General features: G+C 41.1%; 1 protein-coding gene across 5 annotated transcripts in view; it reads right to left on the bottom strand.

The window, feature by feature from the left end:
* DPYD (dihydropyrimidine dehydrogenase) overlaps nucleotides 1–26,109 on the bottom strand; it is a 498,994-nt gene that overhangs the window by 319,136 nt on the left and 153,749 nt on the right. For 4 of the 5 annotated variants that reach the window (XR_014512316.1, XM_083444838.1, XM_083444836.1 and 1 more), the window contains exons 5-8: nucleotides 25,507–25,668; nucleotides 15,953–16,149; nucleotides 12,801–12,882; nucleotides 9,552–9,639 (exon numbers count right to left, since the gene is read on the bottom strand). Coding sequence is in view for 4 of the 5 variants with exons in the window: in XM_083444838.1 (XP_083300964.1) it covers nucleotides 9,552–9,639; nucleotides 12,801–12,882; nucleotides 15,953–16,149; nucleotides 25,507–25,668 (529 nt within the window). In the remaining variant the exon portion in view is untranslated. The remainder of the gene's footprint in view (nucleotides 1–9,551; nucleotides 9,640–12,800; nucleotides 12,883–15,952; nucleotides 16,150–25,506; nucleotides 25,669–26,109) is intronic. The other variant, XM_083444837.1, reaches the window with a different exon arrangement.

Raw genomic sequence — 26,109 nt, 5'->3', positions numbered from 1 at the left:
CATGTACAATTATCAAGAAATATGACCCCATGGAAATTCCTACGCGTGGAAGGTCTCAAACAATGAGAGGATTTAGGATTATATAAATCACAATGGCCTGTAGTATAATCACATGAGAGAACAAACCTGGAAAGCTTATTATACTGAATACCCAGATGGAGAACAACAGTTGTTGCTGTACTAAGAATTACCACTCTTGTAATCAATAACAAGGAAAAAAGAACAGTTGGGCAACTTGTTTCTTATTATGTTCACTTAGGCAACGTCTAGATCAATAAAGAGCATTAAGTCTCATACCACTCTTGGCTCTGCATACTCAATTTGCTGAGCGTATGCTGGGGAGGGATTTGGTTGTACATTCACAATTTTTTAGCAGATAAACATGCATTCCACTTGGAAAGCCATTGTTTAAATGCCGGGCAATTTTTTTGTAGCATATTGAGACAGCCCAAAAAAGGAGGTCTTGGTGAAGTATGCTAAATATATATTTCTTAAGAAAATGAAAAGCATAACCAGAGAGGTTATTCTTTATTGTCCCTAATTTTCAGTAACACTTATTGTTCCTAAGGTTGACATCTAGGCCACCTTCAAGGAAAAGAAGCAATTTTGGAGTATAGAAAATGTGTGTCTGTGATGTTGCCCATATACCTCAACATCTGCTAAGATCAGAGGAACTTCAACATATTTATGCTTCCTTCCTACTCCTTCCCCAATCTGCTCACTGCATCTATTCAAAGTGCTGGTTTTGACCTATAAAGCCTTAACCAGCTCAGGACCACAATACTTCAAGGACTGCCTCTTTTCGTATGAAACCACCCAGACCCTGAAATCATCATCTGAGGCCCTTCTTCATATGCCTCCTCCTCAAGAGGTTCGGAGGGTGACAACACAAGAATGGGCCTCCTCTCCAGTGGCCCCCCGTCTGTGGAATTCTCTCCCCAGGGAAGTTCACCTGGCGGCTTCACTATACACCTTTAGTCACCAGGCAAAAACATTCCTTTTTAACCAGGCCTTTGGTTGATCTGATTCACATCCTATGCCCTGTTAAAATGTGTTGTTTTTGTGGTAGTGGTGGGGCTATTGGGTTGTTGGTTTTATTTATTTTATGTATTTTGTGGTTTTATAACTTTATTTTACTGCCCTGAGACCCCTAGATATAGGGTGGTATAATAATAATAATAATAATAATAATAATAATAATAATAATAATAATATAGAAGCTAACCAAACTGGAAAATCCAACAGCCATTTGAAAGATAGGGAAAGATAACCACATGTAAGATAACCACAGATCTCTTGATCTGGGCATTGCTTTCTATGTATGGTGGATACTGGAAGTGAATGAACCTGAGGATGATTCCAAATGGGAAACCAAGCCAGATGGGTGGGGTATAAATAATACACCATCATCATCACCATCACCATCATCAAATCTCAATGTGCGTAGACATTAACGTCAAAACAGCCCTGCTCTCTCTTTCTAGGTAGTCAATTAATGATGCTTTTGTTATGATGGTTTTGGGAGATTCCTTCTACCTTGTCTTAATGACAGGTGCATGGAATTTGCAGGAGAGGAACAAGACGCAGGGGATACAATGCAGGGACATGACGTATCCCTATGACATATTGTAACTTTTGCACAGAGGGGAATTCCTTCCAGCTAGGGCTGTCACTCAATCAAAATCTTTGCTGACTAACCCTATGAGTTCCAGTTCCAGTTCCAATTCAACAAATTTGCACAGAACATGAATAAAAACAGCTTACTTTGTTTTTAAATGATGCATACAAGTGTTATAGCTAGCATCGCCACAGAAGAGTTATTCCTGTGCAGGGAAAATGCCTCTTTCAGATAATACCTGAGATCTGCATGCATAAGCACAATATTAAGAATAATGGATGGGATCCATTGGGTGCCTTTGCATTCATGGAAAGGCTTTTGATCCAGCAGACACTTCCACTAATAGAGGGAAAAAAAGGAAGGCATTTTTGCAGATTCACCCTTGCCCCTGAAGCTCCTCATATCTTCTTCCACCCTGTTCAGGAGGGTCCCTCAAGTCTTTGGAGCAGGTTGTGGGAACTGAAAGGAATTGGCAAAAACTGCCTTCCCTGTTCTTCCACAAGTAGAGATATCCACTAGATCAAGCACAGGCAAACTCGGCCCTCCAGATGTTTTGGAACTACAACTCCCATCATCCCTAGCTAACAGGACCAGTGGTCAGGGATGATGGGAGTTGTAGTCCCAAAACATCTGGAGGGCTGTTTGCTTATGCCTGCACTAGATCAAAGGCTTTAACACGGGTGCAAGTGTAATAATTGGATTATACCCTTAAAAAAATGCTGCCAAATCACCTTTAGTCTAACTAGTTTACGAAATGCTTAATCTCTGCTTTCTCTATCTGCAGACAGAGCTAAAGTCTTGAACCAGAAGCTTGAAAAGCCGAGCGCCGGCGGTGATGGCGGCTTCCCTTTGATCCTCGGAGGGAAGAGCTCCAGAGAAACTGGGGTCTTACCGCTTCGGCGACGCGGTGGACCCTTGAAACCGTAGGCGGAGGAAGCCTACGGCCGTGGGACTCGGTGGGTGCCATTTGCGCCCCCCCCAAACGTAAAAGGAGTCTGGTAAAGGCTCCTGAGCGGGGCGGGGGTGGCGAGGCACTGAGAGTCGATCGCTACTTCTCTGGAGTGACGTCGCGCAGCTGTTGCCGAGAGAGCGCCGGCTTTTTCCTGAGACAATTTGGATTACAAAAGAAAAGAAGTACCCGTGAGTAGGGGAAGTTAAAACTTCAAAGAAAAGCAAGATTTTGAATGTTGGATTAGAATTGGGACTTGAAGTAAAAGAGAGAAGTAATTTGAACCCGAAGCGGTAAGGTCTAAACAGGAAGCCAGCCTTCCGCTGTGTAAATAGTTTAAAGCAAAGACTCTGTGGACTAAAACCTTTAAAGACGTCTTTGAAAGGATAAAAAATCCGAAAATCTTAAGACAAGACCCCCTCTCCGGAAGCAGGAGAGGAGAGGGGAAAAGATAGGAAAGATATTTTTGCCTGCATGAAAGGTCTCTGTGATTGAGAAATATCGACCTGAGCCGTCAAAGGACGTTAAAAGTCCCCCCCCCCACTGCTATTAGAAGGGGAGGGGGAAAATGGAGGGACATTCTGTCTGATCAAAGAGACTTATAAGACTAAGATATACTGCCTAGACGTTTGATTGTGAATAGATTTGGATTTGGCTAAAGGACAATAGAAAATCCCCCCCCAGGCAGCAGGGAAGCTGTCCGGACTGCCGTTTTGGTTTGCCAAAAGTGAAAGTGAAGTCTTAAAAGACTGTGAAAGACTGTGAAGCATTCAAAAGAATATTTAAGTGTTTGAAGGAGCCAGCCCACCAGGACAAGAGAATTCTACTTGAAACTTGGTATTGTGGACATTACTGTTTCGAATCGGTTGTGAAAAGAGAGAAGGTGATACATTGTATTTTTTTAATAGTAATATTTCCGAGGTCCCCCTGGTGGCTACTGAAATTACTGCAGGGATACAAAGTAAATAGAGGAAAATTCCACTCTCTTCCCTTGAACTGGTAAATAAGTTGCAGCTGCAGAGTAACCTTGAAACTGGTGGCTTATGGCAGAGGGAAAAGGAAAATTACAGCAATTTCAAGACAAAACAACAAGATCTGGTAAATCTTTTCACACGGGAAGGAGGGGATCCTTCCCTGAACCTACAGGAAGTGCCTCTGTTATACCCAAAGTAAAAGAAATGTCTGGGACAGAAGACCTTATTACTGCAGGATTTGCAAGGGTACAGGGATCCCTAGACAAACTGACACAAGAAGTGTCAGAAACTAAAAAACAAGTTGTGGAAGTAAAAAGTCAAGTTGAAGAAACAAACAAAGGGGTAACAGAGGCCTTCCAAAAGATAGAACAGAACTCTGCCAGTATAAAACAGAATACAGCCTCAATTAAGGAATTATTTGAGGCGTCGGTTGAGACAAGAAAAATTGCTGAGGAGGCAAGGGGGGTTGCAGCTGCTACAGAGGAGAAATTGCCACCGATGAGCAAGCAATTGGAGGAGTATAGAGCAAGATTTTCTATGCTGGAATTAAAAGATAAACAAACTAATCTGAGAATTAGAAACGTTCCAGAGATCGAGGAAGGAAGCCTGCGGGACCTTCTGACACAAGAATTTCAGAAATTTTGGACTTTGGAGCCTGAGAAGGAGGAATTTAAGATCCTGAGTGCCTTTCGTCTGGGAAGAACAAGCAAGAAGATCAAAATTAGAGACTGTTTGGTTACATTTAGAACCAAAGAAGAAAGAGACAAGATTTTGGGACTACATTTTCAAAAATCATTGATAATTAATCAATCCAAAGTCGAGATCTTCAAGGATATTCCAAAGCATCTTCTGGACCTTAGATCGAATTATAAAGATCTAGTTATTCAATTAAGAAAAAACAACATCATTTTCAGGTGGGAATTTCCGGAAGGACTCTCCTTCAGTATCAAGGGAAGAAAGACAAAAGTAAGATCAGTGGAAGACAAGAACGCCTTTTTAGAAGTTTATGGAGAGGACCTACAGAAAGGAACATTAAAAGTAGCAGATTCCTTGGAGTCATCAGAGGAGGGAGAGGAAGACAAGACAGGAGCAAGGCCGAAACGAAACAGAAAGAAGAGGACAACGCCGGACTTGACAGATAAAGACAAGACAGAGGGAGCATCTGGAGGAATATAACAGAATAAATTCATCATGTCTCTGCAACTTCTAAGCTGGAATTGTAATGGCCTCAACTCAGTTCGAAAGAGGAAATCGATATTCCATATTTTAAAGAAAGAACAATTGGACTTGATCTGCTTACAAGAAACACATGTGACCAGGCTCCATAGGAAAATTTTAATTAACAAAAGATTGGGTCAAGAATTTATCTCATCTGACAAAGTCAAAAAAAGAGGAGTAGTAATATATGCCAAAGAGAGCCTTACACCAAAATTTATGTTTAAGGATGAACATGGAAGATATTTGGCAATTGAAATACAGTACCATGGACAGAAGTATCTGATAGTAGGAGTGTATGCACCAAACGAGGGAAAATCCGAGTTTTTTAAGAAGCTGCATGAGACACTGAATGAATATTTGGAATACAGTGTGATTTTGATGGGAGATATGAATGGAGTTGTTTCAACAAATATGGACAAGGCGCAACGACAGGTGGTCACCAAGGATGGTAGACTACCGAAAACCTTTTTTGATTTGACTGATAACCTGGACTTGATTGACATCTGGAGAACCAAAAACCCGTTAGGAAGAGAGGGAACCTTCTATTCTGAAGCTAAAATGACTTGGACACGAATCGACCAAATATGGATCACCCGAGGACTGGCACCAAATATAAAAAAGGTGGAAATCTGCCCAAAAACTTGCTCCGACCATAATGCAGTAAAGATGGGAATGAACTTACTACCAACTGGTTCTTTCAGATGGAGAATGAACGACTCTCTCTTCAGGGATGAGGAAGTGAACAAAAAGGCCCAGAAAACTTTGAAAGACTATTTCGAGATAAATTTGAACACGACGGTGGAGAAAAGAATCGTATGGGATGCAAGTAAAGCTGTTATGAGAGGGTTCTTGATACAACAAAATACGCTTAAAAAGAGATTACAAAAGGAAAGAAGGGAAAAGATCTTGGAAAAGATCAATGAAGGAGAAAAGAGATTGAGATTAAAGCCAAATTCAAAGGAAACTCTAAGAGAGATTAAATTATATCAAGTGGAATATATGCAAATGGTAAATCAAGAGATTGAGTGGAAGATCAGACAAATGAGACAGAGAACTTTTGAATCTGCAAACAAGTGTGGGAAATTATTGGCTTGGCAAATTAAGAAGAGACAAAAGTTGAATACAATAACAAATCTAGAAGTGGAAGGAAAAACTATTCAGAACCCTACAGAAATAAGGACCGCTTTTCAAAAATATTTTAAACAGCTTTATTCTCAACAACCCCAGAAGGAAGTAGACATAGAGAAATTCTTGAAAGCGAATGGGCTACCGAAAATATCTCAAGAGAATAGATTGAAATTGAATTATAGCATAACAGACCAAGAGGTCGAGAGTGCCATTCAGAATATGCAACTGGGCAAGTCTCCAGGACCCGATGGACTGACTGCTAGATATTATAAAGCACTGAAAGACTGGCTAATTCAGCCATTGAAAGAAGTTTGTAACAAAATACTTCAGGGGGAGAAGGCACCAGATACGTGGAAAGAAGCTTTTGTTACACTTATACCAAAGGTAGAGACTCAGAAACACCAACTCAAAGACTACCGCCCAATATCATTACTTAATGTGGATTACAAAATTTTTGCAGATATTCTGGCTAGAAGATTCAAGAAGGTTTTAATAGAGGAGATTCATAAGGACCAAGCAGGCTTTCTCCCAGGAAGACATTTATCAGATAATGTAAGGAATATAATAGACATTCTGGAATTTTTACAAGAAAAAATAAATACTAAGGCGGTTCTAATATTTGTGGATGCGGAGAAGGCCTTCGATAATATTTCTTGGAGTTTTATGAAGAAAAATCTCCAAAGTATGGGGGTAGGTCAGGAATTTGAAAATGGTATAGGTGCAATCTATTCTGAACAAAAAGCTAAGTTAATTGTAAACAGTGTAATCACTGAGGAGTTCAGAATAGAGAAAGGTACGCGACAAGGTTGCCCAATTTCTCCTTTGCTGTTTATATCAGTCCTGGAGGTGTTGCTGAATATGATTAGAAAGGACCAATTGGTCAGAGGGATTCAGGTCGGAGCTAAACAATATAAATTAAGAGCATTTGCAGATGACCTAGTTCTGACATTACAGGAGCCAGAATCCAGTGTGAAAAGAGCCTTAGAACTGATCCAAGAGTTTGGTCGACTGGCAGGGTTTAAATTGAACAAAACAAAAACCAAAGTTTTGACAAAGAATCTAACAGAAATTGAGAAAGAAAGATTTCAGAATGAGACAGGATTGGCAGTAGTGAAAAAAGTGAAATATTTGGGTATTACTATGACTGCGAAAAATGGAAATTTATATAAAGACAATTATGAGAAAAGTTGGTCGGAGATAAAGAAAGATCTAGATATATGGTCTAATTTGAAACTCTCCTTAATGGGTCGTATTGCTGTGATAAAGATGAATGTATTGCCAAGAATGTTGTTTTTGTTTCAGACACTGCAAATTATAGATAAGATTGATTGTTTCAAGAGGTGGCAAAGAGATATATCCAGATTTGTCTGGCAGGGCAAAAAGCCAAGGATAAAATTTAAAATATTGACCGACGCAAAAGAAAGAGGGGGCTTTGCCCTGCCAGACCTGAAACTTTATTATGAGGCGGCAGCCTTTTGTTGGTTAAAAGAATGGCTACTTCTTGAAAACACTGACATGTTGGATCTAGAAGGATTTAACAATGTTTTTGGTTGGCATGCATATCTATGGTATGACAAGGTTAAAGTGCATAGAATGTTTAAAATCCACATTGTTAGGAATGCATTGTTTAAAGTTTGGATGAGGTATAAAGACTTGCTTGAAACCAAGACCCCAAGGTGGTTGTCCCCAATGGAAGCAAAAGCACTAAAAAAGCTCAATATGGAGGCAAACTGGCCAAAATATTGGGAGATTTTAGAACAAGATGGAGACAAATTGAAACTACAGAGTTTTGATAAATTAAAAAGTAAAGTCCGAGATTGGCTCCATTATCATCAAATAATGGAAGTATTTAAAATGGATAGAAAAATTGGCTTCCAGGTGGAAAAATCAAAATTGGAGACAGAATTGTTAGAACCCAAAACTAAGATTTTGTCAAGAATGTATAACTTGCTACTAAAATGGAATACACAGGATGAGGAAGTGAAATCAGTGATGATTAAATGGGCACAAGACTTGGGCCATAATATAATGTTTGCTGACTGGGAACGGTTATGGACCACCGGTATAAAATTTACGGCATCTAATGCCCTAAGAGAGAATGTAATGAAAATGATATATAGGTGGTACATGACACCAGTCAAGCTTGCGAAAATTTACCATTTGCCCGATAATAAGTGTTGGAAATGTAAAGAAGTTGAAGGCACATTCTTTCACCTTTGGTGGACGTGCCCTAAGATTAAGGCATTCTGGGAGATGATTTATAATGAGCTGAAAAAAGTGTTTAAATACACATTTTCGAAGAAGCCAGAAGCCTTTCTCCTGGGCATGGTTGGCCAACAGGTGCACAAGAAAGATAGGATTTTCTTTATGTATGCTACAGCAGCAGCAAGAATACTTATTGCACAGTATTGGAAGACAGAAGAATTACCCACTCTGGAAGAATGGCAGATGAAAGTCATCGACTACATGGAATCAGCAGAAATGACCGGCAGGATTAGAGACCAGGGAGAAGAGACGGTGAGGGAAGATTGGAGGAAATTTAAAGACTATTTACAGAAATACTGCAAGATAACGAACATTTGAAGATATCGGACTGAAGGTGACTGGTTTTTAGCAAGAAAGGTGAACAGAAAAAGATCTAAAATCTAGACTGAAGGAAATATAATTATGGGATATGGATTTAAGATGATGAGAAATTTAAATTATGATAGAGGGAAAGAATTTGCAGACAGAACATTTGATTTGGAATACAGAGTAGGGAGGTTGGGGGAAGTCGCAGAAACAAGTAAATGCAAGGTCATTATGAAGATAAAAAGGGTATTTTTTTTTTAATTTTCTCTATTTTTATTGTTTATTACTGTTGTTTTTGTGTTTTATGTTTGTGTATTTTTTCTGTGTTATGTGTTGTTTATGTTGTTCTTTATTGTTTATGTAAAACTTAATAAATATTTATAAAAATAAAAAAAAAAGAAAAAAAAAAAAAAAGAAAAGCACATGGGCAGGCAGAACAGACCACACAAAAATAATAGTGTACAGCCCTTAAAATTACAATTATTGTGGTTTTTAAATTATGTATACTACTATCGACTCACTCACCGTAGTAAACATTAAGGGAAGGGCTACCAAAAAAAGCAGTATGTTCCCTCTGTGTGTGTGTGTGTTTTTTTTTAAAGATAATGTTGATCCTGCAATCTGCTGACATTAATTTAGCATAAATAAGTCCCCTAAGGATTTTGTTACTTAATGATCATATTGAGATCTTGACTAAATTAGTGACATCTATTAAATAAAGTGCTCCTTAGGAATGTGATAATTGTACTAGAACATATTGATTCAGGTTTTATTAACTCTGTCCCTAATATAACACAGCAGCCATTGCCAAAGCCAACACCGTTTCATGCTTCCACAGCCCCAGAGAAATATTTCATGTAGGTAATAGGCATAATTATATATTGGGGAAAGTGGTCGGTACCAGAGAAGGTTGCATTAAAACTAGTTAGAGGATGGCAAAAGCTCCTCACATGCTAACGGTACCACTTCGTGAGATTAGTGTTTAAAGGTCTCTTGCTGAGACACAGGAACATGGCCCGTTTATTACAGCATTAATCATACATACAATACTTCCAGTAAAACCAAGTACAGAGGAAGAATGATGAATCCCTACCAATTCCAATAAAGATTGCTTTGTAATCATCTTCCTTCAAGGCACTGAGCGTCAATCCTTCTGCTGAAAGCCCTCTGCCGCAAATTATCTGAAAGATAATATTAGGAAGCTCATCATCACTTTATCAGTCACTTTTAAGCTCAAGACATTCAGAAGCTTTGTCCCGGTCATTCAATCAATCATTTTAAGAAAATATAAAATTCCACTAAAGGCCAAAGGACTTTTTTTTTTAATGTTGTTGACCCTAGACTTATATCTGAGCCAAGACTGTGAACATATAGCAGAAACTGATTAAATACTTTTGCTGGTTCTTTATGCCCACTTCTAAATGCAATTCAAAGTGCTGGTGCTTACCTGTTCACTTTCTATGGTGGGCAGTGTTCCGGCTAAGCTGCAGGCCATGCCAGCGATCTGACGATTGGCAGGGCCAGATCATGCAGCTGCTGGCAACTGTCCAATGTCAGCAGGTTTTGGGCAGGCATTCCCTGTGGGGTGGTCCCAACTGGCCAATAGGCATTATTATTATTATTATTATTATTATTATTATTATTATTAATACCACGCCCATCTGCTGGGTTTCCCCAGCCACTCTGGGCGGCTCCCAATAGAATATTAAAAACAAAATAAAAGATCAAACATTATAAACTTCCCTAAACAAGGGCTGCCTTCAGATGTCTTCTAAAAGTCCGATAGTTGTTTATTTCCTTGACATCTGATGGGAGGGCGTTCCACAGGGTGGGTGCCACTACCAAAAAGGCCCTCTGTCTGCTTCCCTGTAGCTTCACTTCTTGCAGTGATGGAACCACCAGAAGGCCATAGGAGCTGAACCTCAGTGTCCCAGCTGAACGATGGGAGTGGAGACATTCCTTCAGGTATACTGGGCCGAGGCCGTTTACGGCTTTAAAGGTTAGCACCAACACTTTGAATTGTGCTCGGAAATGTATTGAGAGTCACTTGGGCCCACTCCCAGGAGGGAATAAATTGTGGCCTGCCCCAGCTCTCCTCCTCAGCCTTCACTGAACACCTTTGCTCCTGTATAAACTGGCCTAGGTACTGAGGTAACTTTGAAGGCCCTCCTTCAGGTGCCACTGGCATCTGAGGTTAGGCAAGCAGCATCAAGAGTGCCGTGCCCCATTTATGACATCCTCACAAAAGCTGCCCTGGTACCAACCTTAGTATTGTGCTTTTCTTAATGTAGTCTTTTACCATGCTATCACTCAGTCTCAAAAATAAAAGGACCGCCAGTAATCAGAGCATGAGGTCTTGCTGAACTTTGAGTCGCTCCGTGCCCTTATACTGCTTCCTCCTCTGCTCATGCCTTTCTAAACTACATGCAACTTGTTGCACTTGTTAATGTCCATTACTGTCATGGTTCTCTTAAGCAATGTTTGAAGTTGCTTACTGGAACATGGTAAGAAAGGGCATAAAGTTAAGTCAGCACCGAGGTGGACTTTAGGATTTAGAAGGAAGCATCTGTAATAAGAATGGAATGCACGGCCATCACGAGATGGCCACCAATTTTGACGGCTTTAAAAGTGGATTAGACAAAATGGTGGAGGAGATGGCTAACAGCTACTATTCATGAGGACCATATGGCACTTCTAGGGACAGAGGCAGCAGGAGAGGATAGTGCCCCTATGTCCTGCTTGTGGACTATCTATGAGTATCTACTTGGGCACTGGAGAAAACAAGAGGCTGGACTAAATGACAGGCCTTTAGCCTGATCACACAGAGCTCTCGTTATATTCTTAGGAAAAGGTGTGGGTTGTTTTGATTAGCAAATATTTGTATTTGAGGGAGAATGTGTAATGATTTTACTGGCACACCTACTGCATACAGAAATTCTAAGAAGACCCTGGACCTCCAACCAGAAGGATATCTCCTCCTGCCAGTGACTCTGTGTCTTTCAACCTGGTTTGCTTTTGTGAAAAAATATTTTAAGAAACAGGTTAAAAATAAAGAAAAGCTTTATTCCCATCCAAGCTGGGGGCAGCACCACAAGCACATACATACACTGCCATGTGTTGAGCCGTCCGCAACATTGAAGTGAATGGAAGATCTTTGCTAATATGGAAGCTTAAGGTATATATCCAAGACCCTTAATTCTTGGTTGAGTACATGTTAAAAATCATCTTTCCCCCCTCTGTTCATTTAAAAGACGTTGTATAACTCATAAGTATGAAATGATAACCAAAGCACAGTTGCAATCCTCCTCAAACAGATACTTTATATTCACTGGGAACAAAACATAAATCATTCTAATTTATCATACAATGATGTGGATTACACACACACACACACACATTTGGGGTGGTGGGATTTAGTATTCTTTAAGCCTAGTCCTGTAACTTTCAAAAACCCAAATTATTCTTAGAAAAAGAATTACATGCATAAATAACTTCCAGTGCTCAAGACAATATTGCATTCTTCATCTGAGAGCACCGCAATTACTCTGATTTTGCCGAGGAAAGAGTTCTGTGCGGTGGATATGCAAAGAACTGAAAGAGATCTCTCCATCATACTCATTAAGGGCCACGATAATATCAGGGAAAATGAAAGGCTTTGGAAGTACTGCATCTTAACAGTGTGCCAGCATATACTTAATAGTTTTATTATCTTGATATTAGCTCCGTGCAAATGATCACATACGTACATGGACAACATTAAGTATGATAATCAATTTAAAAATATATACCACAAAACACGAATAGGCGAGTCTTTTCAAGGAAGTTTAACAATCATGTAGGGTTTCCCCCCCAAAAAATGTATTATTAATGCTCCACTTAGTTACTGTAAGAGACAGGTCTTCCCCCCGAGATGATATCTGTACACATTGTAAGAAAATGGAAAGTGTCACGGATTAATGTTTTTTAACTAATATTTAACTTGCATAAAAGGAGGAAGAGGGGGCTGGAAACAGCAACACCACGACGTGATTAAAGAAATCAAATCCTTCCAATAGCTACACTGAACCCCTAAAGCAATTTAGGTATTTGTTTCTTACAGACAATTAATCACATGCAGGCAAGCCAGATGAGAACTATTGATTGCCCTTTTCCAAACTAGTGGCATTCAGACAGCAGACAGACAAATGCCCTGAGCAAGAGAAAGCATCTTCCTCCCTCTGCCTGGTGTAGCTTTTAATTGTTCTTCACTAATGTGCATGACATTTTGCTGTTAATCTTTGGCAGAGCTCGGCTCCCTTTTTTTCCTGCGAGCTATACCAAAGCAGTTTATATTTTTCATTACCTTCACTCCGAGGTCTTTCATAAGCTCAGTTTCGAAATGTACTACATCATATGGCAGCCGGAACTGGGGGATTTCAGATGTACTAGAGAGAACAAATAGAATAGAGCTGATGAAACATTTCCCAGCTGTTTTACAAAAGAGAAGGCATCCTGGAATATTAAACATTTAAACACACAAGCACAGAGAGACAGACAGGGCATACTTAAAGCGGCTAAACACAAAGTAGGAAGTGCATCTTAAAACTTGCGAAAGCATGGCTAATCTAATGAACAGACAGCAGATACCCATGCTGGCACCTGTGGTATAAAGTCAAGAAAAATATTTGAACCCATGTAAAAAAATTAGGCATGCTGAAAAATTATATGGCATGCTATATAAAAAAAGCCACTTAGAATAAGAAGTAAATATTGTATAGGCAAATGAAGTTTATATTTATCTTTTACCTAAAAGCAAAATATGACCATTTAAACCAAAAATATTATACAAAGACTTGCTAAAATTGAATATGTAAGGAGAAAAGGGTAACCACAAATCTCCAGTCAGGCACAGAGATCGGGTTCAGATTGGGTCTGATGCAGGTCACTAACAGTTGTATATTTTTGAATATAAATACCTCAGCAATATTCAAAGGGTAAGGGCAGAAGTTTACCGTAATGCTCCTGGATAGATTGGAAATGTTATCTAGTCTCTCTCTCTCCCCCCCCCCCCCAATTCATTTGTTAAGAAGTAACTGGCACATCAGTTTCACCCAACCTGGGATCAAGATTGCAAACAGTTCCTTGTCCTCCCCTTTACCTTCTTTCCTGTTTCCATAATACACGCAGGTTCCACTTTCCAAATGCTCACTAGGCATAATTTCACTTATCCAAACATAGAGGATTATGCAGAAACCTCACTAAACACACAGCTGATACACATATCTAAACACTTCCTTGTTTGTGCTTTGCTGGTCAATGGCAGCCAATTTCCAGAAGAAACCACAGAGAAAATGCGGGTGGGCGAGAGAAAGATCAGCCAAATCAAAAGATCAGGAGAGATCGAACATATAAGTTTTCCTTTTGTTTCTCATTTGCTTGTTGGCCGCAGTCATTTTAGAAAAACCATGGTGGGAGTGGGGAGAGTGATCATGGATTAGAAATGTTCCCATAGGAAATAATGGGAAACATTGGCTCCTTATGGGAACAATCACCTAACAAATGATTTCCTGGGATCACATTGTGTTCAGAAAGTGTGATCTGCAGGTATCTGTGTTAATAGAATATTTCCTTTCCTTCACCAGCAGTTATTCACAAGCCCCCAAAACAAAAACAGAGATGAACATACCCAGGTAAAAAAGGTAAAGGTAAAGGATCCCTGGACGGTTAAGTCCAGTCAAAGGCGACTATGGGGTTGTGGTGCTCATCTCAGTTCCAGGCCGAGGGAGCCGGCGTTTGTCCTCAGACAGCTTTCCGGGTCATGTGGCCAGCATGACTAAACCACTTCTGGTGCAACAGAACACCATGACGGAAACCGGAGCACATGGAAATGCCGTTTACCTTCCCGCTGCAGCAGTACCTATTTATCTACATGCACTGGCGGGCTTTCAAAATGCTAGGTTGGCAGGAGCTGGGACAGAGCAATGGGAGCTCACCCCGTCGTGGGGATTCGAACTGCTGACCTTCTGATCAGCAAGTCCAGGTGGCTCAGTGTTTTAGACCACAGCACTACCCGTGTCCAGGTATCCCTCTTCTAAACCAAGCCAATACATGTCAGCTTGTATATCTCAGTTCAGCTCCTGTGCCCCTCCATAGTTCTCTTCTGGTTTCTTCTTTCTGCAGCAACCAATAGCGCTATTTAGAACTTTCTAGTAGTATTTCAAATTTGCTTTAGTCCTTTTCCCTCTCTTGTAGTCTCTTTTAACTCCAGCCCTTCAACTTGCTGACTCCACAAATGCTCGTTTCTAGCTTGATTTATATACTGAATTTTCACTTCCCCTCCAAAACCTTTCGCCAATCAACAAGGTGACTATTCTCCTTTTAAAACTTCTGATTCTCCTTAACTGCTAGCCTCTTAGTATGAACCTTGGATCTGCCTGTGAACGACAAGCCCATTGTACAAAGCACTCTCTTACACTTTTAACCTCCCTGTAAACTTTTGACCCTCCTGTGCAAGGGAGCCTTTAAAGCAAGCAAGCAAGCATGCAACCGTTTAACAATCCAAGTCTTTCAACCAAAAATCAAACACAAAATGGCTGAAAGTTTTATCCCCTCACAGGCAGCATTACGATAAAATGTACTGTAGATTGCTTAAGCCTACTACCTTGAATATGTGGCATCAAACTATTGAGGAAATTGCTAAGAAGTGTAAGAGGGTCTCTGCTGTGTAACTACCCAACATTCTATGGCCCTTCCTAATAATTTATTGGCCACTTTTATGCTTTTAAGCTTTATGTTCATGCTGTTCCTTTCCTTGAGGCTTTTAACTTCGTAAATAGCCTAGAAATCTATAGCTATACAGTTGTACCTTGGAAGTCAAACCGAATCTGTTCCGGAAGTCCGTTTGACTTCCAAAATGTTCAGAAACCAAAGCGTGGCTTCCAATTGGCTTCAGGAAGCTCCTGCAGCCAATCAGAAGCTGCAGAAGCCTCATCAGATGTTCGTGTTCCAAAGAACTTTCACAAACCAGAACACTCCCAGATTTGTGGTGTTCAGGAGCCAAAACGTCTGAGTACCAACACGTTCAGGATCGAAGGTACAACTGTATGATAGAAATCTATAGCTATATGATTGTGTAAGAACACACATGGAATTAATTTATTAAAATGAATGGTCTGATTCTGTCTTCAGTGTTGCTACTCAGCAAAGGCTAAAAAAGTTAGAAGTGAAAGACTGAACATCAAATTCCCTCCCCAAATGCTATCCGTATTTAGCTTCAGTTCTTCAACGTACTGAATAAAAGTATATTGTTTACAATCAAAAGATGAAGTGGGGCTTTTTAGGGGGTGAGAGCATTTGATACTTAGAATGTCTATTTTGCAGAAAACCATGACCCCCACCCCTAAACTTCAAATTGTTGTAGTTGTATGAGGAAAACATGGTGTTCAGAATGCTTTATTCCCAAATTTAATTATACTTTATATAATTAATTTAATTCCAAATTTAATTTAAATCTACCTTAAGCCACCAACATAGCCTTCCTTTTCAAATATGGTGATATTTGAGTAGCCCAATCGAGCCAGAAAGGTGGCACAGCTAATGCTTGCAGGCCCTGCTCCAAGAAGAGCTATCTTGGCATGGTAGGCTTCCGGCATTTCTTCTGGTGGTGGCAAGGATGGACTTCTACTCTGAGGAATATTCATTGCTCTGAATACCTGAAAAGGAAATGCATTAAAGTAGTTAATGAGTACAGAAGACAGCACCCCTCTCCTCAAGCCCCAACAGTTAACTTGTTTGAAAAATGTCCATTCGTAGAGTTTGTCATCACATGTGAAAATGGCAATTCTCATAATATTCTTTATTGTTTTTCATTAGCACACTCCATATATACATATTATATTACATTTCACATTTACACCTGCTCCCCAGAGCCGACTTCACTCCTTCCCTCTTCTGGCCTTTTATATCGCATCTAACTTTTTCGCATTGTCTTCATCCATTTTGCATATTGTTGTTCTTCTTTCGTATTTGTCAATAGAGTGTCTATAGTCAAATAAATCCTCCTGTATATACAATTCTTATTGTCTGTCTATATTCATTTACAACTACCATTGGTTACATTTATCACATTGTACATTTTACTTTTTGTTATTTTCTTTATCCAGAAATTTTCTTTGTATTTCACCTTATGAGGTTTATTTCAGTTCTACTGGTTTCACTATTTCACCTTATCCTTCCTATGTATGACATAAATTTTCCCCATTCTTTTTGAAATGTTTCGTCGCCCTGTTGTCGAATTTCCTCCGTTCATCTAGCTATTTCTGCATATTCCATTACGTTCTGTCACCATTCTTCTACTGTTGGTACTTGCTGTTGTTTCCAAACCAGGTTTGGAAAATGGCAATTCTCAGTGTTAAGTATCAAGGAAGCTCATCGCAAGGTGAACACTAAAGTTGCAAACTATCCTTACGGAATGTATTCCAATGACTGCCAATCACAGACAACTGCTGCCAGGGACTGGCAGGACACTGATGAGTGTGCACTGGGAGAAAGGGGGCTGGAGTCTGACTCGAGAGAGGGGGTCACTGATTTGTGGGGGACTGTTCCAGACAGGAGTCAGAGGCTGGGGAAGCTTCAGAGCTGGAGGGTGGAGCACAAGATGGGTAAGAAGAAGAGGCAGGTCAGGCAAGTGAAGGGCTCGATACTATGCCACCCTCTCCTGAACCACTGTCCCCCGGAACCAGGAGGGGATTGAAATGGGAGGAGCAGAGGAAGTTGCCACGCAGGCGCAGTCTTTGGTTCCAGGTGCTCAACCTGTCAGGGGAAGATACATAAACTGGTGGAAGGGGAATGATCACCTGTTGCTGCAACTGCTCCATAGAGCACAGACCTGGGTATAGCTGCCAAGACACTAGATTGGTGTGCGCAGGTATCCAGAGCTGCAGAAGCGATTGTGAATTAACTATCCGTGTGTGCATTCCTTTGGCTGGGAAGCATCCTTGACAACTGCAGAGAGTTTGAGATTTACTTGCCAGTTGCCTCACTTTTATCTGTTGGATCGCATGATGGAAGATTTGGGGTGGAGCGGGGCGGTCAAAAGCAATGATAGCTGGGGCAAGCTGCGATACTTACTTACAACCTAAAACAGGTTACATGGAAGTGAATTCTACTTATTTAGAATGCACTTCTACTCAAGTGTGCATACAATTCCAGTCCGGGTGAATAAATAATACAGAGCTTATAACAGAACTGCATAGATGTCACAGCTATTAGATTCCACACACGCCCAGCCCCAAAAGCCCAGGACCAGAAGCATTTATTTGACAGAAGTAGACCAAACCAAGAGTCTAGTCAATTGTAATTTTAAATGAAGAAAAGTTGAGCATGACTGCAATGTAGTGGTTGAGAAATCATGCAGCCATGCAAGAAATTCTAAAAATTCAAGGTTGAGTGCTTTGCTTTTAATTTTGCCTTCTCGTGCATATGGCTCTCAGTAACAGTACAATATAGGGTTTAAAAATAAAAGACCTATGCTGACCATCTATGATGCTCAGTCAGTGTTCCACACTGTGAAGAAGTGTGGGGTGCTCTTTCATAATTATTTATAAATGATTTTAATAGTACAGACCCTATAAACAGATCCAGTGGTACCTTGGGTTACATACACTTCAGGTTGCAGACTCTGCTAACTCAGAATTTATGCATTATATCTTGCACTGTCCGTTGTATAATGATGCAAGGAAAAGATTTTTGGTACCTCTAATGACAGGGTCCCCTGGCCAGAACCCCCTTGACATGATTTTATATCTCCTTGCAGACACAGATAAGTATGTGACCTGGCGGGTAGCACTTTTTGCAACTGCTGCTAGGAAAACTAGAGCAAATTATATAGCCAAGGTAGCCATTAACTGTAAAGGTGATGAATTTACTTGATCCTATCTATCTACCTCAGGCTATGCTCTATTTTTGTCACCACACTCTGAGTATAAATTGCACACTGTATTAATTGATATTGTTTTTAACATTAGTGACCATGTGATGATTTTAGCTTATGAATTTTATTGTTTAATGTTTTTATTTGTACATTGGGGTATTTTTATAGCTTTGTTTAGAGTACGTAATGTTTTAATAATATAAATGTTTTAAGTCTTTTTTATCAATTCAGTATATTTTCTTTTAATTGTCAAATAATTCTGTGTACATTGCAGCAGCCTTTGGCTATGTGCAATAAAACTGAGTGAGACTGAACTCAGAAATAGTGCTTCAGGTTAAGAACTTTGCTTCAGGATGAGAACAGAAATCGTGCTCCGGCGGCACGGTGGCAGCAGGAGACCCCATTCGCTAATGTGGTGCTTCAGGTTAAGAACAGTTTCAGGTTAAAAACAGACCTCCAGAACGAATTAAGTACTTAACCTGAGGCACCACAGTATACATTTTCACTACCTTCTAAATCTGTATTCTCCAAAGCGGTGCCCCCCCCCCCGATGTTTCAGAGTATAGTTCTCTCTTTTTTTTGCCAATAAATTTTTATTAGTTTTCCATACAATTATACATTTTTAACAAATAATCTCTTTTTGAACTTCCTTCAGCGTCTCTGACAATCATCCATATTTATATCCTTAATACGCATTCCCTTCATTCGTATTGCCATTAAACTTCCCTTCTCCTTTTATTTCATATTAACAATATACTTCTTTGTTTTTACAGTGCTTCCTGAAATCCCACTAGCGTTGTTTTCACATCACACACATTTTTCAGATAATCTACAAACTTTCCCCAGTCTTCAATGAACTTTTGGTCTCTGATATATCTAATTTTCCCAGTCAGTTTGTCCAATTCCGCATAGTCTGTCAGTTTCATTGAGAATGAATGTTTCAGAGTATAGTTCTCATCAGTCCCAGCTATCATGGTTAATAGTCAGAGATGATGGGAGTTGAGGTCTTCAACATCTGAAGGTCACCAGATTAGGAAGGCCTATTGGGAAAGTGCAGCATTATAGAAAGGAACACGATTCCTACCATTTACACAGCAATGCACTCCAGGTGGAATTGGGCTTGGGCCTTGTCGGAAAGAGCCAGCTAGGGCAGCAGATAGACAACAGAATGCTAAAACATCTGCACAGGCTATCCATATACTACCAGGTGAGGTTCAAGGATCTTGCATGCCCTTTTAAGACTCATGGGACAATTTAAACAACGCCAGGCAAATGCCAGAAATACAAGATGCTAATCGGCAAAAACAATTTGCCTTTGTGGCACCTTGATGCTGACCATTTGCACTTATCTACCTGCAAAGCCAGCGTGATGTCTTGTTTTGTGCTGCGTTACTGGCACAGCCAGTCAATAAGTCTCCCACCCTATGCACTTAATCTGCTGGCACAGTGTGTTTTCAATTGGGCTGTAAATCTTGCAATGCACAAAAAGGCAAGGACCACAAACCATTTAAAGTGCCACATGGAAGACAAAGGGATTAACCCAGCTTAATTGCTTTATAACAGAACAGTTTAAGCACTTAGGCAGGTATCCTACCCGAATGCATATGGGAGGCTGCACAAATATTTGAGGCAGAAGCACAATAGGCACTTTGAACTACTGAGAGCAGGAGACAATATGCCCTCCCTGTCATTGCTCCCATACCTTTGCTAAGAAGCAAAAAAAGGAAGAGCACACTGCAGAATAGCTTCTTGGAAGCAAATATTACAACCCAGTGGTTTCCAAACTTAACACATCCATAGAAGCCTTTCTTCAAGTCCACCAAGGAACCCTTGCCTGTAAAGACCTTGTTGGGACTCAATGTCACCCTGCACGGACCAGGACACATTCAACACTTCTCTACACATACCCACTGCAGTGAATGACAGGTAAAGGGACCCCTGACTGTTAGGGTCCAGTCACGGACAACTCTGGGGTTGTGGTGATCATCTCGCTTTACTGGCCGAGGGAGCTGGTGTACAGCCTCTGGGTCATGTGGCCAGCACGACTAAGCCACTTCTGGCAAACCAGAGCAGTGCACGGAAACACTGTTTACCTTCCCACCGGAGCAGTACCTATTTATCTACTTGCACTTTGACGTGCTTTCGAACTGCTAGGTTGGCAGAAGCAGGGAGTGAGCAACGGGAGCTCACCCCGTCGTGGGGATTCGAACCGCCAACCTTCCGATCAGCAAGCCCTAGACTCTGCGGTTTAGACCACAGCGCCTCTCGTGTTGGTGCCCAAATCGTCAATCAGGGTGGCCTCTTCACATCACGATCTCAGTGAGAAACCTCATACTGTGGTACCTCGGGTTACATACGCTTCAGGTTACTGACTCCGCTAACCCAGAAATAGTACCTCAGGTTAAGAACTTTGCTTCAGGATGAGAACAGAAATCACACAGCGGTGACGCAGCAGCAGCAGCGGGAGGCCCCATTAGCTAAAGTGGTGCTTCAGGTTAAGAACAGTTTCAGGTTAAGGACGGACCTCCAGAACGAATTAAGTACTTAACCCAAGGTACCACTGTATATCTTTCCATGGAGCCCTAGGGATGCAGATTGAAAGCCATCGCTGCTGCTCAAAATGTTTCACATTATTCTCTCTCAAGGAGATCTGGGATGGAGTTCATTTCATTTATGTTTTATTTTCATCCCACCTTCTTCTCTAAGCTCATGATTCTCCCCTTCTTCATTTAATCCCCACACCAACCCTGTGAGGTAGGTTAGGCTGAGAGGCTGTGACTGGACCAAGGCCACCCTGTGAGCTTCATGGCTGAGTAGGAATTTAAACCCTGGTCTCCCAGGTCTCAGCCCAACAATCTAACCACTACATCACACTGGCATTCATGACAGACCTTTCCCCCTAGTGGAATTAAAGGTATTCCTGCTTTGTTCAGATGTCCATCAGAGTCATCGTCTCTGGGAAAATGTGCTTGACTAGATAGCCCAGAAATGTTTCTACATGAACTATTCTCTTTTCTTTAGAAGCTTGTGGAATAAGTTTCAGTTGCCCCTGAAAAAGAAGAGTAATTGTATTCAAAATATTTGGGGGCTCTGATACTTAAGCTTCTTTCTGAAAAGTTAGCTCACAACACTTGGAGGTCCACCTCTTGATTTCTGCCTGTCCTTTTGCTGCTGCTCAGCCTCTTCTTCTGACATGCATTTGTCAGTGCAGTTTATGGCTACAGTAGAAGCAGAACATGTTAATTTTGATAGATTTCGTCTGCTGAAGATAACAAGAAATTATTCAATCTTGCATGCTTGGAATGCAAGTGGAATATTACCCCAAAAATGCATTATGAATATGACAGATTATTGTTCCTTATCATTTCTATAATATATGAAATAGTCATTAAAAACCACTGCCAAACTTGAGGGGGGGAAGCCTAAAGTTTGCAACATTTATGAGCATGATCTGGGTATAAAATGAGTGTATATATTCTAAGTATATATTTGTGTGCGTACATATTTCAATAAATTTTAAATTATGCAGAACTACCACATTGCTCAACTGTATTAGAACCCTTGATACCAATAGATCACTTTAAATAAACTTAAAATGCTGTGATGAAAACCATTCAGAGCTATTCATCCTATGCCAGTTTTAATATCAATCATTGTGCCAGCGCACAGCATTTTTAATAGATTTCTAAAGATTTTTGAAGAAGAATGGTGGATATTTAGCAAAATCTATCAAGGCATAATTCTTCCCTATTAATCAAAGCATTAAGGCTAAAAGGAGACACAAATCAAGGTTTAACAGATATTGCTCGCATTTGGTTTTAAAAACAGTAATAATTCAGTATTATATCACTCACACATTTGACAAGAGTTTAATCTATTTCTTTTACGCGAGCCGCAAATGTGCGTATTTTTAAAGAAGAAAAAGCAAACTGGAATGGTTCTCTTTCTGTGGCAAGCCAAAAAGATTCACTATTAGTAAAGGATCAGACATTCACTGTGCTCAACAAAACTTGCAAGCACATTCTTTCAATAGTCCTCCTGGCCTCTCCTTGGGAAGTCTAAAGCCAGTTGCCTGTCACAAAGAGGTGGTCAAAAAATATGACTGCTCCAACAGGAAACTAAATATCTCATTTGCCAGCTTTCCTTGTAGGAAGAGTTGCAGGTGAGCTACAGGTAGAGTGTAGCAATGGGCTATTTATTCAAAGGAACGCCTGCCCATAGAACACCATGCAGGAAGAAGAAAAATGCATTATCTAAAGCGGAAGAACTGAGGTGAATGAACTCGTAATGGGTTCGGCCCAGTTTATTCTACCATCTGGGGCAAAAGGAACCCTGATTCAAATCTTTTTCCATTAAGTATTTTTAAGAAGAGCATGTTACATTCATTTTTAGAGTGTACTTCAGGTATGAATAGCTACAGAGCAAAGTTCAAATGATTAGCTGCCAAAATCTTAGCCAATTTTTTAATATATATCTCTATTTTAAGGTGCACCATTTTTGTAACTGGAGCAGTGGCGGACTTTGAGGTCTCAAATTTCAGCAGCGTCCTCTGCAACATGAAAATTTGGCGCCCCCTGCTTCTCACCTTCCATTCTACATCATAGTTGCAGTGCCCCCCCCCGTGACACCCCTGAGACTCTACGCCCAGTGTGACTGAACCAGTCATGCTCCCCTAAATTCACCTCTTACTGGAGGGGTAGGTGGGCAGAGCTACTACACTTGCGCCCACTCTCACACACTTCACGTGGGATCAGAACAGGGCTACACTGCAATTCAAACCTTAGACCATGGCTGAATATAAAGGATGATTTGCCAAGTGGCAATGGAGCTGCTCAGTAAGTCAAGGTGAACAGACCAATCTTTAGGGATTATTTATTTATTATTTCACACTGACACCCTGCCGTTGTTCGACAAGCGGGGAGGGCAGGGTGTCTTACAGCAATGAAATCACATAAAGCTGTTCAAAACAAGTTTCTAATCTGCTGGCAACCTCATACCTGGTGTTGCTCAAAAATCCCAAGAAACCAAAAAGACCAGTGCAGTTTTGAAAGGCTCCATCCACCATATTGATTCAAAATGGCACGCAACTGTATGCAAGCACAGACAGAAAACATGCTCCCAATATCTCAGGAATCATCATACGGTATCTTCAGAGGTATCCCAATTCATAGCAAGCAAGCAACTTTCCAAATTAGCCTGACAAGATGGCAGGGAAGGGGGAACATCCAAAACTAGTGTGAGGCTGAGCAAGTGTTCCAATGGCCCGGTGGATAAAGCTTGTGTAGTTTGTATAGCTGCTGTCATCCTGCACTTCAAGTTGCCCAAAGAAAGACCATCTGGCTGATAACTGGGTCTCTAGTAGGTGCAATAATGTGATGGGAGCTAAGTTCAGCTTGCTTAGTATGGCTCCAACACTATTTTTTAAATGTGAGTCACTGGGGCAGGGGACATGTATAGGGCTAGAAGACTGGATGAAAACAATAAATAATAAATTCCTATTTGGCACCATGTCTGTGCAGCGATTGTCCTATATCATACAGCTGTGCTTCATGGGTGGCAACCCGTATCCCAAGGACCACACACTGCGTTTGGCCCCCATGCAGGTTGAGGGAGCATGGAGGACAGAATGAGACCACAGAAGGGCAAAACATGGGCTGGGTGGAGTGTAGCTGACATGGATGGAGAGATGGAAGGTAGATTGGGAGGGAACTTTCTGTAAGCAATCAGTTCTCTGGTAAGAGAAGGGCCACAGCCTAGTGGTAGAGCATGTGAGGAGCCCAATGACAGGCAGATCTGGAGCCAATGAAAGGCGACCTTTGAGGGTGACTTGGAAACTACAACTAATCCAGAATGCGGCAGCTAGACTGGTGACTGGGAGTGGCCACTGGGACCACATAACCCCGGTCCTGAAAGACTTACATTGGCTCCCAGGACGTTTCTGAGCACAAGTCAAAGTGTTGGTGCTGACCTTTAAAGCCCTAAATGGCTTCGGCCCCATAAACCTCCACCCACATTGTTCAGCCAGGACACTGAAATGCAGGTCTGAGCGCCTTCTGGCGGTTCCCTCATTGTGAGAAGTGAAGCTACCAGGCAGAGGGCCTTTTTGGCCCTCCCATCAGATGTCAAACAGACCAACAGTTATGTGATTCTGAAAAGAAATATGAAGGCAGCCTTGTTCAGGGAGGTTTTTTAGTGTTTGATGTTGCATTGTATTGGGAGCCACTCGGAGTGGCTGGGGTGACCCTGTCAGATGGGTGTAATAGTAATAAAATAATAATAATAATAATAATAATAATAATAATAATAATAATAATAATAATGGTAAAGGGACCCCTGACCAGTCGTGACCAACTCTGGGGTTGCGGCGCTCATCTCGCTTTATTGGCTGGGGGGGGGGGGCTGGCGTACAGCTTCCGGGTCCTGTGGCCAGCATGACTAACCCACTTCTGGAGAACCAGAGCAGTGCACAAAAATGCCATTTACCTTCCCGCCGGAGCAGTACCTATTTATCTACTTGCACTTTGATGTGCTTTCGAAGTGCTAGGTTGGCAGGAGCAGGGACCAAGCAACTGGAGCTCACCCCGTCGCGGGGATTCGAACCGCCGACCTTCTGATCAGCAAGTCCTAGGCTCTGTGGTTTAACCCACAGCGCCACCCACGTCCCTTAATAATAATAATAGGCGGCAGTTAATTATTGTCTTGCCCCCATAAGACACCCTCTGAACTTGTTATAAATAAGAGGACAGTCAGATGGGGACTGGCTGAGGGCAGAGAGAGGCTGGTGGAACATTGCCTCATTTGCCGCAACGGACCAGCCTCCACTGCTAGGCAAAGGGGAGAGGGAAGGAAGGAGGTGGCAGAAAGAGAGAAAATTTTGCTCCTGACCTACCAATGGCACAAGGCAGAGAGAGCCTGTTCTCCCACACACAAAACAAATATTCCCCAACCCTGCTTTATAACCAAAAAGTATTTATGGATTACATCTAACTCTTTGTACATTCTTTTATTCAACACAAAGAAGTGGGCGGAGAACTACTACATTTGACTTAGTCTGGTTGCCAACAAGATGTGGAATCAAAACTCATTATTAAACAATCACACACACACAAAAATCTGAACTCTACACATCTTCACTTACCTCTGTAGCAAATTGCTGCAGTCCGCCAATATTAATTGGTCCCTCCTCGGTGGCATATAAATTGCATCCACCCACGCAGAGGTCTGAAGTTGGACACACCATCCCGCACGTCAGCCCAAGCGGGTTGTCAGAAAAGATCATTCTGGCAGCTCCGTAGTAGTTCTGCACAAGTAGGAAAACAGCAGCAGCAGCATGTTAGAAGGAATGTGGAAGCTTAGAGACAAAGCTTTCAGCATTTCATCTGAACAATGTGTGTAGCATTACCCCAACGATTCCACACAAAATGTAGCCACATGTTACTCAGACATACAAGTTTTAAATCCATTTTCAGTCATGTCAACCTTATTTTGAAGACTGAAATGTTGTGATTAGTTTAGGCAGATTTTAAGTCCTCCCTGTAGCAAAATGGTCTCGCTATAGAAATAATGTTGTAGCTGCAAAACCTTCCTGTAATGGCACCCTCTGTTCCTAAATCAATTACATTGGGGGGACCCCCACAAGATAATGTAATTTCCTTCCCAATTTTCTTCTCATTCCACAGAATCCACATCAAGACAATTCCTATATTTCATTATTACTTGAAAGATACTTATAAAATCCACC

This window comes from Podarcis tiliguerta (assembly GCF_965153285.1).
Source record: "Podarcis tiliguerta genome assembly, chromosome: 6".
Lineage (NCBI taxonomy): Eukaryota > Metazoa > Chordata > Lepidosauria > Squamata > Lacertidae > Podarcis > Podarcis tiliguerta.
This window is presented reverse-complemented; position numbering and strand designations above follow the sequence as displayed.